Here is a 14,623-nt window from a genome sequence, read left to right as displayed (position 1 = left end):
GAGATTGCTGTTCCAGCCAAATGCTCTGAGCAGCCAGAGCTGCCTGAAGCCGCCAGGGGCCAGGAGCCCCGGAGGCAGGAACCTAAGGACTTGGCCCATCCTGCCCTTCTCCCAGGAGATAATCATCGGAGACACACTGGGCCATGTACAGATGATGTAGTGACAGCCTCCACCCTTTGCGTCACTTTCCAAATGGCCACAGTGGTTGGCCGAGGCTGGCTCGGGGTATAATCAGGAGCCAGGAGCTCCATCTGGGTCTCTGTCCATCTCTGATTAAGGAGCTACACACTTGGACCCTTGCCTTCCCAGAGTAGAAGACTGGCCTGGGAACAGACGCTCCGATAGGATGTACTGGTTTCCAAGTGGTGGCTTACCTTGGTGCCCCGGCCTCCTCTGAGAAGTTGTTTACTGCCTGGTACATCTCGCTGGGTAGCAGATTGGGTGACACTGTGTGAACGATCCCTGTCCCATTGGTTGTGTTTCTTCCCACCCCACCCTTGCAGCATTTGACGCCTAAAATTCTTGCAGACTTCAGAATGATGAGTGTGTGTGTGCTGATGAGTTGGTTGATGGGCTCCCCTAGGATTGCCTACTCGTGGCAAAGATCAGGACGGAATGAGAACCCACGCTGCTCCTGGAGGAGGAGAGGGGGTTGGAGGTTGAGTTGGTCACCACATGCTTAGTCATGCCTGTGTAATGAAATTTCCTAGAAAACTCAGAAGGATGGAGCTCAAAGAGCTCATGGAGGGAACTGGAGTGGGCGTGGTGCGTGCAGAGCGTGTGTGAGGGCTCCTTCCTTGCACACCTGACCCTGGGTAGCTCTTCACTGCACCCCTTGTAATATCCTTTATAATAAACTGGCAAGGGTTATTTCCCTGAGGGTTTTTTTTTTTTTAAGATTTTATTGATTTTTATTGGAAAAATGAAATTTCAGAGAGAGAGAGACTGAGATCTCCCATCCACTGGTTCTCTCCCCAAATGGCTGCAACAGTCTTAGCTGGGCTGGTTAGAAGCCAGGAGCTTCTGCCAGGTGTCCAGGCATCCTGCGCTGCTTTCCCCGGTTGTCAGAAGGAGAGCAACCAGGACTTGAACCAGTGCCAATGTGGAATACCTGTGTCGCAGGAGGAGGTTAATGTGCTGCGCCAAGGTTCTTAAAACCACTTACTCTAAGAAATTTAACTGAACCCAAGGTCAGTCCAGAAACACAAGAAACCTAGGACTTGTTGATATCAGAAGTAGAGGACAATATTGTGAGCCCTGGGCCTGTAGGATCTGACTTGAGAGAGGAGTTGGGTGGAGGGGAATTAGAAGACGCCTACCTGCTGTGTGCTGGAGTGCCTGCAGGGCCCCAGTACTATTGCAGCTAGAGCTTAGCCCTCCACACCCCATCCTGGCTTGCTGGGCTTCCAATCCAGCTCCTGTGCTAACGCATCTGGGAAGGCAGCAGGAGATGGGCTGAGTGCATGGACCCTGCACTCATGGGACCCAGAGGAAGCTCCTGGCTCCTGGACTTGGGCTGGCCCAGTTCTGACCATTGCTGCCATTTGAGGGAAGGTACATGATTCCTTCTCTTCTCTCTGTAACTCTGCCTTTCAATTAAATAATTTTTTTTTTTTTTTTGCAAAAGATTTATTTTTATTGGAAAAGCAGACATACAGATAGGAAGAGAGACAGAGAGGAAATTCTTTCGTCTGTTGAATCATTCCCCAGGTGGCTGCAATGGCTGCTGGAGCTGAGCCTGTCTGGAGCCAGGAGCCTCTTCCGGGTCTCTTGGGTGCAAGGTCCCAAGACTTTTTTAGACCATCCTCTTCTGCTTCCCCAGGCCACAAGCAGAGAGCTAGATGTTCCAGGGGCCACTGGGATTAGAACCAGCACCAATATGGGATCCTGGCGCATGCATGGTGAGGACTTTAGCCAATAGGCTAAACACCTTAAAAAGGAGTTTGAAGACCTGGTGCAGTAGCTCTTTAACTAAAACCTCACCATGCATGCATTAGGATCCTGGTTTTGGATTGGCTCAGCTCCGGCCATTGTGACCACTTGGAGAATGAACTGGCAAATGGAACATCTTTCTGTGTGTGACCTTCTCTGTGTTCTGACTTTCCAATCAGAATTTTTTTTTTTGTTGTTTTTTTGTTTTTCCCTCAGGGTGCTTGAGTGGGAGATAAACTAAACACATTAAGGTATAAGGAATCAGTACTCAATCGCAATCTTGGCCTTGTTTCAGTGTTTTTGTTTTCTGAAGATTTGCTGATTTGAAAAGTAGAGTTCCAGGAAAGAGAGCTTGCTTCTGCTGGTTCACTCCCCAAATGGCTTCAACAGCTGCATCTGGCAGAGGCCATCTCTGTCACTTCTCGCAGACCGCTGGCAGGCAGCTGGATCGAAAGTGGAGCTCTTGGGATGGGCATCAGCACCGTGTTGGATGCCAGCATTGCAGGCTGCTGTGCCACAGTGCAGGCCTGCTCCTTCTCTTTTTTTAAAATGTTACATATATATTTACTATTTTTTTAATTGGAGCATCAGATATACAAGAGCCTCTGTCCACTGATTCATCCCCCCAAGTGGCCACAACAGCCAGTGCTGAGCCAATCCGAAGCCAGGAGCCTCTTCGGGGTTTCCCATGCGGGTGCAGGGTTCCAAATCCTTGGCTCATCCTCAACTGCTTTCCCAGGCCACGAGCAGGGAGCTGGATGGGATGTGGAGCTGCCAGGATTAGAACTGGCGCCTATATGGGATCTTGGCACATGCAAGGTGAGGACCTTAGCCACTAGGTTACTGCGCCAGGCCCATCTCCTTCAGCTTTTTTTTTTTAAAGATTTATTTTTATTATTTTTTCATTGGAAAGGCGGATATACAGAGAAGAGACAGAGAGAAAGATCTTCCGTCCGATGATTCACTCCCCAATTGAGCACAACGTGGGTGCAGGGTCCCAAAGCTTTGGGCCGTCCTCGACTGCTTTCCCGGGCCACAGGCAGGGAGCTGGAAGGGAAGCGGGGCTGCTGGGATTAGAACCGGCGCCCATATGGGATCCCCGGCGTGCTAGGCGAGGACCTTTAACCACTTGCGCCACCGCGCCGGGCCCTCCTTCAGCTTTTTATTTTTATTTTTTAAAGATTTATTTGTTTTTATTGGAACGTCAGATATATAGAGAGCAGGAGAGACAGGGAGGAAGATCTTCCGTCCGCAGGTTCACTTCCCAAATGTCCCCAATGCCTGGAACTGAGCCGTTCCAAAACCAGGAGCCAAAAACTTCCTGTAGGTCTCTCACAAGGGTGCAGGGTCCCAGGGCCCTGGACTGTCCTCGACTGCTTTCCCAGGCCACAGGCAGGGAGCTGGATGGGAAGTGGAGCAGCCTGGATGTGAATCAGTGTCTGTATGGGATCCTGGTGCTTGGAGCGGGAGATCAGCCAAGTGTGGCGTGCTGGGCCTGGGTAACCTTGTCCTGACCAGTTTCTCTCTGTTCCAGGCGGACTGTGCTTGCTCGGTGCTTACGCTGACAGCGACGATGATGAGAGTGATGTTTCTGAGCAAGCAGCGCAGCCGTCGGAGGCCAACGGGAACCAGTCAGCTGACATTGACAGCACCTTGGCCAACTTTTTAGCGGTCAGTGCTGCTTGGTTTGGATTTTCAGTTATTGCAGCCTCTTTGAGGTGTAGATCTCTAGTGGTTAGCATACTTGGCTCTCTTTCCCTCTTTATCTCTCCTCTTCATTCCTTATCATTTTCCTTCTTGTTGCTGGAGAAGAGCGTAATAGAGGAGTCCTTGAGAGCCTGCAGAGGAGCTGAGATTGGAGCTTGTAGGCGTTTATTTGATTTCCTGCATTGTTTGTTCTGTAGGAGATTGACGCCATCACAGCTCCTCAGACGGCAGCTCCCGCAGCGGCTTCTGCCCCACCTCCAACACCACCTCGCCCGGAGCCCAAGGGGGCAGCCGCGTCTGCCCTTTCTTCTGCTACTGCAAATGGAACAGACTCTGCCCACGCATCCGGGTGGCATTATGATACTCAGTGTTCGCTGGCAGGAGGTGAGTGAGCATGGGCCTTTGTACAGTGCAATCCTGAAAGGTGTTCTGGACAGGGACAGTCCCTAAACCAAATGGGTTAGCCCCTTTGGACTTAAGTGGTGACTGCAGAGGCCTGAGTCAGCCAGGGGTGTCCATTCTGCAGCCATTCCCAGGTACCTGGCCTTTCTGCGTTCCTTCGGCTGTTACTAGAACATCTACTGTATCTTAAGAAAAGATGAGTTCTAGTTCTTTTTAAAAATTTGCTTACTTTTATTAGAAGGGCAGATTTACTGAGAGGAGAGACAGTGATCTTCCATCTGTTGGTTCCTTCCCCAAATGGCTGCAACAGCCTGAGCAGAGCTGATTGGAAGCCAAGAGCCAGGAGCTTCCTCCAGTTCTCTCATGTGGATGCTCAGTCCCAAGGACTTGGGCCATCCTCCGCTGTTTTCCCAGGTTGTAAATGGAGCTGAATCGGGGAGCAAAGCGAATCAGGTGGAGGATTAGCCTGTTGAGTCATGGTGCCAGCCAAAGAGATGAGTTTTAGATCTTAACGTCATTGTAGGGAGACAAGCTAATGACCCATTGCTCACCCGACATACAGATGACATTCTTTGTGGGAATGTAATGTACCTCCTTCATCAGTAATCGAGTTTGTTATTCAGTTTGCATTTGGAGATTCCTCTTTTTTCACTGTAGTTTGTGAACACATCTGAATCTGTATCATTTAAACTTGACTCCATGTGTGTGTTTCTCCTATAAGAAACATAAAAATAAACCTGAAATCAAAGTCGGACATGTGAAACAGCTGAGATAGTTGACTGACTGTCGGGTTTAAATCCTCAGGTTGACTGGCTAAGTTAACTTTGGGCGTTTCAGCCAGTCTTTCAGGTAGCTCCCCAGACTTTAGTTGTAGCTTTTTTATCTTTGAATATTTATTTCTTTGAAAGGTAGAGACAGAGAGAGCTTTTATCCACCGATTGCTCCCCAGATGGTCACAGAAACCGAGGCTAGGCTAGAACTTTTTTCTAAGTCTAGCATGAGGGTGTGGGGGCCTAGTACTTAGGCAGTCTTCTACTGCTACCCAAGCACAATTGCAGGGAACTGATTGGACATGGAGCAGGGATTTGTTAACTGGTGCCCGTGTGGAATGCTGGTGTCAGCTGGCTGTGGCTTTTGAAAAGGAATTGTTGGTCTTTCTAACCAGTAGCAGTTTTGGCAAGTGGAGAAAAAAAAAATTATGATATGGTTTTAAAGTTATTCTGAGATTAAAATTACGTATTGTATTTAGGGGCTGTTGCAGTGGCTCAATAGTCTAATCCTCCTACTTGGCAGCGCCAGTCTTCCGAATGGGTGATGGTTCATTTCCCAGTGGCTCCACTTCTGATCTCCCTGCTTGTGGCCTGGGAGAGCAACAGAGGGTGGCTCAAGTCCTTGGGCCCCTGCATTTGCGTGGGAGACAGAGAAGTTCCTGGCTCCTGGCTTTGGATCCACTCAGCTCCGTTTGGAGAATGAATCAGTGGAAGGAAGATCTGGAAGTGGCACCATGTAGGATGTTGGTGCTTCAGGCAGTAGTTCCACTTGGTACCTCACAGTGCCAGCCCCAGTGGTTTCACAGCTAGTGAGTACAGGTGTGGTTGCTGCGAGACTAAACACCCTGCATAGAAAACATCCCCCACAGTGACAACCTCTGCACCCAAAATTGAGAAACTGCATTTGATTGTTAGACTTTTTGAGCCAAATTGGATTTTCAGAACTGTGTTTCTTAAGCTTTTTTTTTTTTTTTCCCTTCTAGTTGGAATTGAGATGGGAGATTGGCAAGAAGTTTGGGATGAGAATACAGGATGCCATTATTATTGGAACACTCAATCAAATGAAGTGACTTGGGAATTACCCCAGTATCTCGCCACCCAAGTGCAGGGATTACAGCATTATCAGCCCAGGTAAAAAATCTGAAAAAAATCACCTACAGGAGAGTTTGCCTCTTAGGTTTTGCTGTTAATATTTGCCTTGTATGTTTCTTGCTTAACCTTTTCTTGCCTTTTTTTTTTTTTAAAGTTCTGTAACAGGTGCTGAAGCTAGTTTTGTGGCAAATACAGACATCTATGCCAAGGATAAAACTGTTTCTGGGAGTAAAAGTGGACCAGTGGTAGCCAAGCGAGAAGTTAAAAAGGTCAGTGTTACAACTTGAGTCATTTGCTGATTTTCAAATCTGGTGATCATGAATGTTACCTTGACCACTGTTTGAAAGCCTTGTGTTAATATCTTATGGCACATGAGAAGTAGGATACATTTCTTGCTTTTTATTTGTTGAACTCTTTGATAAAGGGATTAAGCCTCTGACTGTAGTGTAAATTAAAACATGTTTTCTCCAAAAAAAAAAAGTTAGATAAATTTTTAAAATTAGAAATGTTTATTACCTGCCACATCCTTGCTTGAGCTAGGCCATATTGGAAGCCAGAAACTCTTGCTGGTCTCCCATGTGGCTGCAAGGGCCACACCATCTGCTGCTTTCCCAGACGCCTTAGCATGGAGGTGGAGCCAGGGCGTTAGCACCCTGACAGGAATTGCTGGTGTGACAAGTGGTCAGTAGTTTAGCCTGTTGTACCACAGTGCTGGCTTCTCCGTTTGTTTAAGTTTTATTTGGCTTAGGTCTGGGTTTTATAACGGGAAAGCACACATCCAGTTTTGTGGGACTCTTCAGATCTTTTGAGTGTCACATCGTGTCCTTGGATCATTTGAAGGATGTGGGTACAGACAAGCAAGCTAGGACAGTACGTCACCCTCTCTTCAGACGAAATTATTCAGATTTTGGGATTGTGTAGAAGAGTTTTTGAAATAAATATAAATACAAATAAATCTTCTTTAATGAAGAACTACTTATCAATAAGAAAAATAAGTTGTATTTTGTTTTAAAAGATTTTTTTAATTGGAAAGTCAGATTTACAGAGAGGAGAAGCAGAGAGGATCTTTCAGGTGTTGGTTCATTACCCAGGCAGCCGCAACAGCCAGAACTGAGCTGATCCAAAGCCAGGCGCTTCCTTCAAGATCTCCCACGCAGGTGCAGGGTCCCAAGGCTTTGGGCCGTCCTCGACTGCTTTCGAGGCCACAAGCAGGGAGCTGGATGGGAAGTGGAGTAGTCAGGAAGCAAACCAATGTCCATATAGGATCCCAGTGCATGCACGGCAAGGATTTTAGCCACAAGGCTACCGTGCCAGGCCTGGAAAGGTGGATTCTATAGAAATAAGAATAACCAGAGATAGATCTTCCATCCACCGTTGCAGTCCTCCAGTGGCCATAATGTCCAAATTGAGCCCCTCCAAAACCAGGAGTGCCTTCTGGGTCTCCTACATGGGTGCAGAGTCTTTTTTTTAAAGATTTATTTATTTTTTTTATTGAAAAGGCGGTTATACAGAGGAGGAGAGACAGAGGAAGATCTTCCGTCCGATATTTCACCCCCCATGCGGCTACAACTGTTAGAGCCAAGCCATTCTGAAGCCAGGAGCCTCCTCCGGGTCTCCCATGCGGATGCAGGGTCCCAAAGTCTTGGACCGTCCTAGACTGCATTCCCAGGCCACAGGCAGGGAGCTGGATGGGAAGCAGGACTCCCGGGATTAGAACCGGCACCCATATGGGATCTTGGTCTGTTCAAGGCGAGGACCTTAACTGCTATGCTATCGTGCTGGGCCCAGAGTGCAGGGTCTCAAAAAAATCTTTGGGCCTTCCTCTGCAGGGAGCTAGGTATTACCTGGTGCCAATTTGGAATGCTGGTATTTACAGGTGCAGGATTAACCAATTGAGCCATGAGGCTGTGTGTCTCTCCCTCTGCTCCCTTCCCCCCTTCCAGTTTGGTTTGGCCAATAACAGGAGAGGTCTTTACTCCCTAAATGGATGAAACCAGGGGCCAAAGTGCTTCGGCCTTCCTCTTTCACAGGCCCATTAGCAGAGATTTGTGTCAGAAGCAGTGGCCAGGATTGGAACCAGCCATTCTCTTGAGGATGCTGATAGCACAGGCAGCAGTTTAGTGCACTATGCCATAGCAGCTACATAAAGCCTCACCTAAATCCAGCTGGTGCCTGCCAGCCATGTGGAGTTCCTGGCTCCTTGCTTTCGGCTTGCCCAGCCCTGACTGCTGGACATTTAGGGGAGTGGTCCGTGAGTCCTAGATCTCTGTCTTCCTCTCTTCACTCTAATTCAAACTAATAAATTGCTTTTAAACTCATTGTATCATTGTAGTTGTACTAGGGATTGAGAACAGATGTTATCCTAGTGGGGGAGATATTTGAAAGATAATTGTTTGTTTTCCTTTAAGTCACCTTCGCAGCATATTTGTGACGGTTTTTCATCATAAGAAAAAAAAAGCAAGTTGGAGGTTTATTATCAGTCAGATATTGACAGAATACAGATCTAATTTTCAGCTTGCTCCTGCATCCTACTGCTGGTCAGTCTTGATACGCTAAGAACAAGGGAAGGATGTGTTTAAGTTCCATTCACAACTAACCTCTGGTTCATTACTGCCTTTCTAAATGAACGGGCTTTTCCACTTTGTATGCGTAATGGTACAAACGCACGCACACACAGAGACATGCGTATTAGCGTGGTGGGAGTGCATGGTGCTTAGGAGCATCCAGCGATAGAAAATATAGTTCTTACCAATTGAGATTTGTTTGAGAACTAAGACTGCATTATTTTTTTCTTTATAGGAGGTGAATGAAGGAATTCAGGCTTTGTCAAATAATGAGGAGGAGAAGAAAGGTGTGGCAGCCTCGCTCCTCGCTCCCTTATTGCCTGAAGGAATAAAAGAAGAAGAAGAGAGATGGAGAAGAAAAGTAATTTGTAAAGAAGTCGAGCCTATATCAGAAGCAAAAGAATCGAGTGCCGCCGTAGAAGAGGGAGCCGCCGTGGTGAAGCCGCAGGACAGTGTGTTGGACAGTATAGAAGACGCTTCGCAGGAGGGCCTCTGCAGCGTGGTGCAGTCCGGAGAGAGCGAGGAGGACGAGGAGCAGGACACCCTGGAGCTGGAGCTGGTTTTGGAAAGGAAAAAGGTAAGTGTGTGATAGTTGAAGGATATTTTCTTCCTTCAATGTGTCATTCTTGATGATCATTCTGTTCAAATTACGACCATGGATTTTGTTGCTCTTTTTTCCTTTGGAGATATATATATTAAATATGTGTGTGTATTTATATATAAGATTTGTTTAATTTTGTTGGAAAGTCAGGGTTACAGAGAGCAGAGGCAGAGGCAAAGGCAAAGATCTTCTACCCTCTGGTTCACTCTCCAAGTGACTGCATTGGTTGGAGCCCAGCCAATCAGGAGCCAAGTGCTTCTCCCAGGTTTCCCGTGTGTGTGTGTGTAAGGTCCCAAGGCTTTGGACCTTCCTCGACTACTTTTCCACAGTCTGGAAGGGAAGTGGAGCAGCTGGGATGTGAGCTGGTGCTCATGTGTGATCTCGGCACATGCATGGTAAGGACTTTAGTCACAAGGCTACTGTGCCGAGCCCCCTGGAAATTTCTTTTTCTTTTCAACAGTTAAAGGAGAAGGGAGAGAGATCTTGGAGCTGTGTCACTCCTCTAAAGACCTCAGTGGTTGGCTGGGCCATGTCAAAACCAGGAGCCTGAAACTCCATGCTGGTTGGCCAGGCCTTCCATGTGGGTGGCAGGTGTCCAGACACTTGAGCCATCTCGTGCTGGGAGCTGGATTGAAAGTGAAGCAGAGGGACTCAACCCTGGGTGGTGGCCTTACCTCCTATGGCACCACACCTTCCCCTAGTTTTGGAAATTTCTAAAAATGATCTGCTTCACATTTTGTGTAATTATCAATATGTACTTAAATTCAGTAGCAATTAGAGGATGGAACATCGAGCATAATACTCTGAAAGGATTTTTAAAATGTATTACATGCTTTCTATTCTAAAAGATTTTAAATCTAAGAACGTTGTCATGACTGTTGTATATTTTTGTGTATTTTTATAATCTTTTTATGATATATTCTTGATGATGTTACATCGTTAAGGGTACATGCCCATGTGGCTCACTGAGTAGGGTAGTGACAGTCAAGGAATGGAGGAAAGTGAGTGAGAGACAGCTATCTCCAATCTTTTTTTTTTCCCTTTCCTTCATGTTTCTGGGGAAAATGGGGAGAGAAGGAGAGAAGGCCATTCCCGGCAACCCAGCTGCATCACTGCCCTGGGTGACAGCCATTCATATCGTCCCAGGGGTCCCAGTGTGGAGCATGTTCTGAGGGAACTCTCATGGTTTTTAGCGAGTTCTGAGATGCTTCTATTTGGTTGCTCCAAAGCTGAGGAAATCCTTGCAAAGTCCGTTGGCTGACGTATTCTCTACTCGCCCGGATGCTCGCTGTCAAAGCTTGTTCTGCCCTCCATGATGCTTTACGTTCTGCAGGCCTCAGTGAACCGATTGTCATAGTGCCCATGTGCATCTGCGCATGCTGGCTGCTGCTCAGGCTTCAGCCCCCGAGGAGGCCAGTTTTGACACATGCAGCCTGCTGTCGGGCCACCAATCCTGAAATTGTCCCTGTAGGTGGAGTTTTGAGTCCAGTGGTCTAGACCCTGTCTGCTGGCATGCTTGCACTCAGTCCCCCACCCCATATCTTTTGGGGACAAAAAAAGGTGACTAGGCTGCCACCTTGTTATGGTTGGCACAAATTTGACATTAACCAGGCCCAGAATGCCCACCAGTTATTAGCTGCTGTTCTCCCGGTAGTGTAACCTGGGCAGTTGCTTGCAGGTGAGGTATGGCTATTCTTGCAGCTCAGAAGTGCTTAAATGTTGACGAGCATTTACTTAGATTCTAATTTGATGTCACATTCTTTCTAGGCCGAGTTGCGAGCCTTGGAGGAAGGAGATGGAAGTGTATCAGGGTCTAGTCCCCGTTCTGATATCAGCCAGCCTGCATCTCAAGATGGCATGCGTAGACTTATGTCTAAGAGAGGAAAGTGGAAGATGTTCGTTCGAGCTTCCAGTCCCGAATCCACAAGCCGGAGCTCTAGCAAAACTGGACGAGAGACTCCTGAAAATGGAGAAACTGGTAATTTGAATGTCAATAAATTTTAAACTTGAAAGAAGAGAAGGGAAGACATGTTTCCTTTGTGTATTTCTTCAGCAACAAGAGGGAAGCTAGCCTTTAGATGCTTTTTTTTTTTTTTAAGATTTATTTTTATTATTTTGTTTATTGGAAAGGCGGATATACAGAGAGGAGAGACAGAGAGGAAGATCTTCCGTCCGATGATTCACTCCCCAAGTGAGCCGCAACGGCCGATGCTATGCCGAAGCCAGGAGCCTCTTCAGGGTCTCCCACGCGGGTGCAGGGTCCCAAAGCTTTGGGCCATCCTCGACTGCTTTCCTGGGCCACAGGCAGGGAGCTGGAAGGGAAGCGGGGCTGCCGGGATTAGAACCGGAGCCCATATGGGATCCCGGGCGTGCAAGGCGAGGACCTTAACCACTTGCGCCACCGCACCGGGCCCGCCTTTTGATGCTTTTATGGAAGTGCCGAGGGGCATCGGTTCACGCTGCCTTCTGTTGCTGTTCCTCTATCAGACAGAATGACAGGAGCCTGACAGACTGCGCTTCATGGCTCATTCACGCACAGCTGTGTGGCTGTTAGGTCTCCTTAAAAAGCAGAGAGCAAAATCAGTTTTCTTCCTTTCTTTGTTGTTTGCCATAAGCATTTCCTTGGCCATCGTAGGGCCCATGCCATCTCCTTTGCTTACTATTTACAGTTAAGCAAGGAGGGACAGGGATTACCATCTCTGGTAAACCAGGTTTCATTTCTGCTCTTTTTGTACAAGTTGCCCAGCCTCTGTGGACAACTAGTTGCTGTTGTCATCAAGGCTCAAGGCATGTCTTCTGAAGGAAGGCGGAAGAGGTCTTCCTTCCTCCCTTTTCCAGTATGTTACCAGAGATCTCTGAACAAAGCTAAAATTTTAATTTCCATTTGGCCTCAATACCGTAGAGGGAAAAAATGACCAGTAGGATTTAATAATTCTAAGCATTAGTTGAATACAATAAGAAGATTTTTGTAAATTTTAATTTTAACTTCCCGAATGGCTGCAGAGGCTGGAGCTGAGCTGACCTGGGAAACCAGGAGCTTCTTCCAGGTTCCCCAGGAAGGGGCAGGGTTTCATTTTAGGCCATCTTCTGTTGCTTTCCCAGGCTGCAGCCAGAGAGCTGCATGGGAACCACAGCAGCTGGGGCACGAGCCAGGTTCCACATGGGACCTCGGGGCTTAGATGTGGAGAATTAGCCGATTGAGCCAACGCTCTGGCTCCTAGACAGTTTTTAAATGCATTTATAAAATATTTTTGGATTTATGAAGATAAATTGTCAGTTTAATGTTTTTAGAGATCTACAGAAAACAAACTGTATGGAGCTATAATTTTATTGGTTCTTTGATTTAATTTCATGTTTTATTTTGCAGCACTTGGTGCTGAAAATTCAGAAAAAATAGATGAGAATTCAGACAAAGAGATGGAAATAGAAGAATCTTCAGAGAAGATGAAAGTACAGACAGCACCTAAAGTAGAGGAAGAACAAGATTTGAAGGTATGTATAATAGATTACTCAGTGGAATTTAAAAAATATTTTTTAAAAGGTTAGTATTAAAGTGCTTGACATTAATGTGTAGCAGTGGCTGTAATGGCCAGAACTGGGCTGGTCCGGAGCGCTGTCTCCCGTGTGGGTGCAGGATCCCAAGCTCTCAGGCCATCCCCCCTCTTCTCCAGGAGCATTAGCAGGAACTGTTTTGGAAGAGGAGCAGCTGGATCTTAAAGCAGTACCTATGGTTTGCAGGCACTGTAGTGGTATACCCGCAGCAGCACAGTAGCTGCTCCAAAATGATCATTTTTAAAACTTGATGCTAAAAAGTATCTGAAAGTAGATTCTAGCTACTTGTTGACTTTCAAGTTAATACTCCATTGGAAAGAAATAGCTTATCAGCTTTGGCTTTTTCAGCTGGAAGCACAAAAGAAACTTCCCTAAAAAGAACTGTTTGAAGGGGAGAGACAGACATGTGTCTCATCCAGTGGTTCGCTCCCAGGAAGACTGCATTAACTGGGCGTGGGCCTGGCTGAATCCAGGAAATTCTTGAGCCTTTTCCACCGCTTTCCCAGGTCATAAGTAGAGAGCTAGATTGGAAGTGAAGCAGCTAGGATGTGAACTGGAACCTCTGTGGGATCCTGGCATTGCAGGTAGATGATTGATTGGTCTTGTAGCTAGTTTGTTCAGCCCCCAAGGAATAATTTATTTGAAGTCAGAATTATGAAGACAGAATCAAAAGATATGCCATCTGCTGGTTTACTCTTCAAATGGCCACAACATCCAGAATTAGTCCAGTAAGAGGCCAAAGCCAGGAAGTTCTTCTAGGATTCCCATGCGGGTGCACGGCCTCAAGGGCTTGGGCCCTGCTCCTTTGTTTTCCCAGGCCATTAGCAGGGATCAGACGTGGAGCAGCCGGGACTCAGCTGTGCTCATGAGATGCTGGCACGAGTGGAAGATATCCACAAGCAGTCAGCTTGCTACAGTGCCATGCCAGCCCCCTCATATGATTTTTTTTTTACTAAGATTACAATGTGTTGGATGCCTTATTGTACTAGAAAGCATTATGATGCTGTGGCTAGGTCTGTGTTTGAATTTCAGACTGCCTGTTGTATTTCACTTTTATTTTTTTTTTGAAAGACAGAGGGAGAGTGATCTTTTAGTTTAGTTCAGCCCCTACAGCCAGGGCCACACTGAAGCCAGGAGTTTCATTTGGGTCTCCCACTTGGGTGCAGAAGCCCAACACCTGTGACATATTTCACTGGTTCCCAGTCACATTAACAAGGAACTGGACCGGAAGTGAAGCAGGCAGGACTTGAACCAGTGTTGTTATGGGCTGCCACTTAACCCACTGTGCCACGCTGCCTTAATTTTTAAAACTTAATTGAACGGCGTGATGATACAGAAAAGCAAACAGTTGCACACACAGAAGATAAGAGTGCTTCTGTCATGCTGCTTCTCTCGCCAAGTGCTTACGATAGGTGGCTAAGGCCAAGGTCAGTCTGCTAATCAGCAGTGCATCCTGAATCTTTGTGGTAACCCGAATCACATACTTAAGTATGTATTAACAGTGGTATGTGTTAAAAATGGAAACAAGGCTGCAAACTCAGACACAGCAGTAGGGCAGGTGAGCATCTCACAAGGTACCTTAACTATGTAAGGTGGCCAGATGCCACCTGCTGATTGCATCTTTGTAGCTATTTGAAGAAAGCTGTCAATAGGCAGATTCATATTTCTAGCTTGTGTAACATTAAATGAAATTTATATGATACAGATGATATTGTTGACTGTTTCTCTCTTTTTTTTTTTTCCTTTCCTGCATTATAGTTTCAGATTGGAGAACTGGCAAATACCCTGATGAGTAAATTTGAGTTCTTAGGCATTAATAGACAGTCCATCTCCAACTTTCATGTTCTGCTATTACAGACTGAGGTAATTATCCAATTTTTTAAAATATGAGAAGCCTGGGTTTGAATGAAATGCTGTGTGTAACAGGAATCTGTTTTCATTTTCTTTTTGAGATTTATTTATTTGAAAGGCATAGTTACAGAGAGATTTTTTTGAGTCTGATT

The 14,623-nt window shown here is 46.5% G+C and overlaps 1 protein-coding gene across 2 annotated transcripts in view; it reads left to right on the top strand.

The window, feature by feature from the left end:
- The window catches only part of FNBP4 (formin binding protein 4), a 35,395-nt gene that overhangs the window by 4,477 nt on the left and 16,295 nt on the right, over positions 1-14,623 (top strand). For both annotated transcript variants that reach the window (XM_040980255.1, XM_040980254.1), the window contains exons 3-10: positions 3,467-3,603; positions 3,837-4,023; positions 5,795-5,942; positions 6,058-6,172; positions 8,703-9,044; positions 10,836-11,046; positions 12,436-12,560; positions 14,379-14,483. In XM_040980255.1, the coding sequence (XP_040836189.1) occupies positions 3,467-3,603; positions 3,837-4,023; positions 5,795-5,942; positions 6,058-6,172; positions 8,703-9,044; positions 10,836-11,046; positions 12,436-12,560; positions 14,379-14,483 (1,370 nt within the window). The remainder of the gene's footprint in view (positions 1-3,466; positions 3,604-3,836; positions 4,024-5,794; positions 5,943-6,057; positions 6,173-8,702; positions 9,045-10,835; positions 11,047-12,435; positions 12,561-14,378; positions 14,484-14,623) is intronic.

Source organism: Ochotona curzoniae, unplaced genomic scaffold (genome assembly GCF_017591425.1).
Source record: "Ochotona curzoniae isolate NIBS_2020 unplaced genomic scaffold, NIBS_Ocur_1.0 contig_3432, whole genome shotgun sequence".
Taxonomy (NCBI): Eukaryota; Metazoa; Chordata; class Mammalia; order Lagomorpha; family Ochotonidae; genus Ochotona; species Ochotona curzoniae.
The sequence above is the reverse complement of the archived record's forward strand: the minus strand, read 5'-3'. Positions and strand labels throughout refer to the sequence as shown.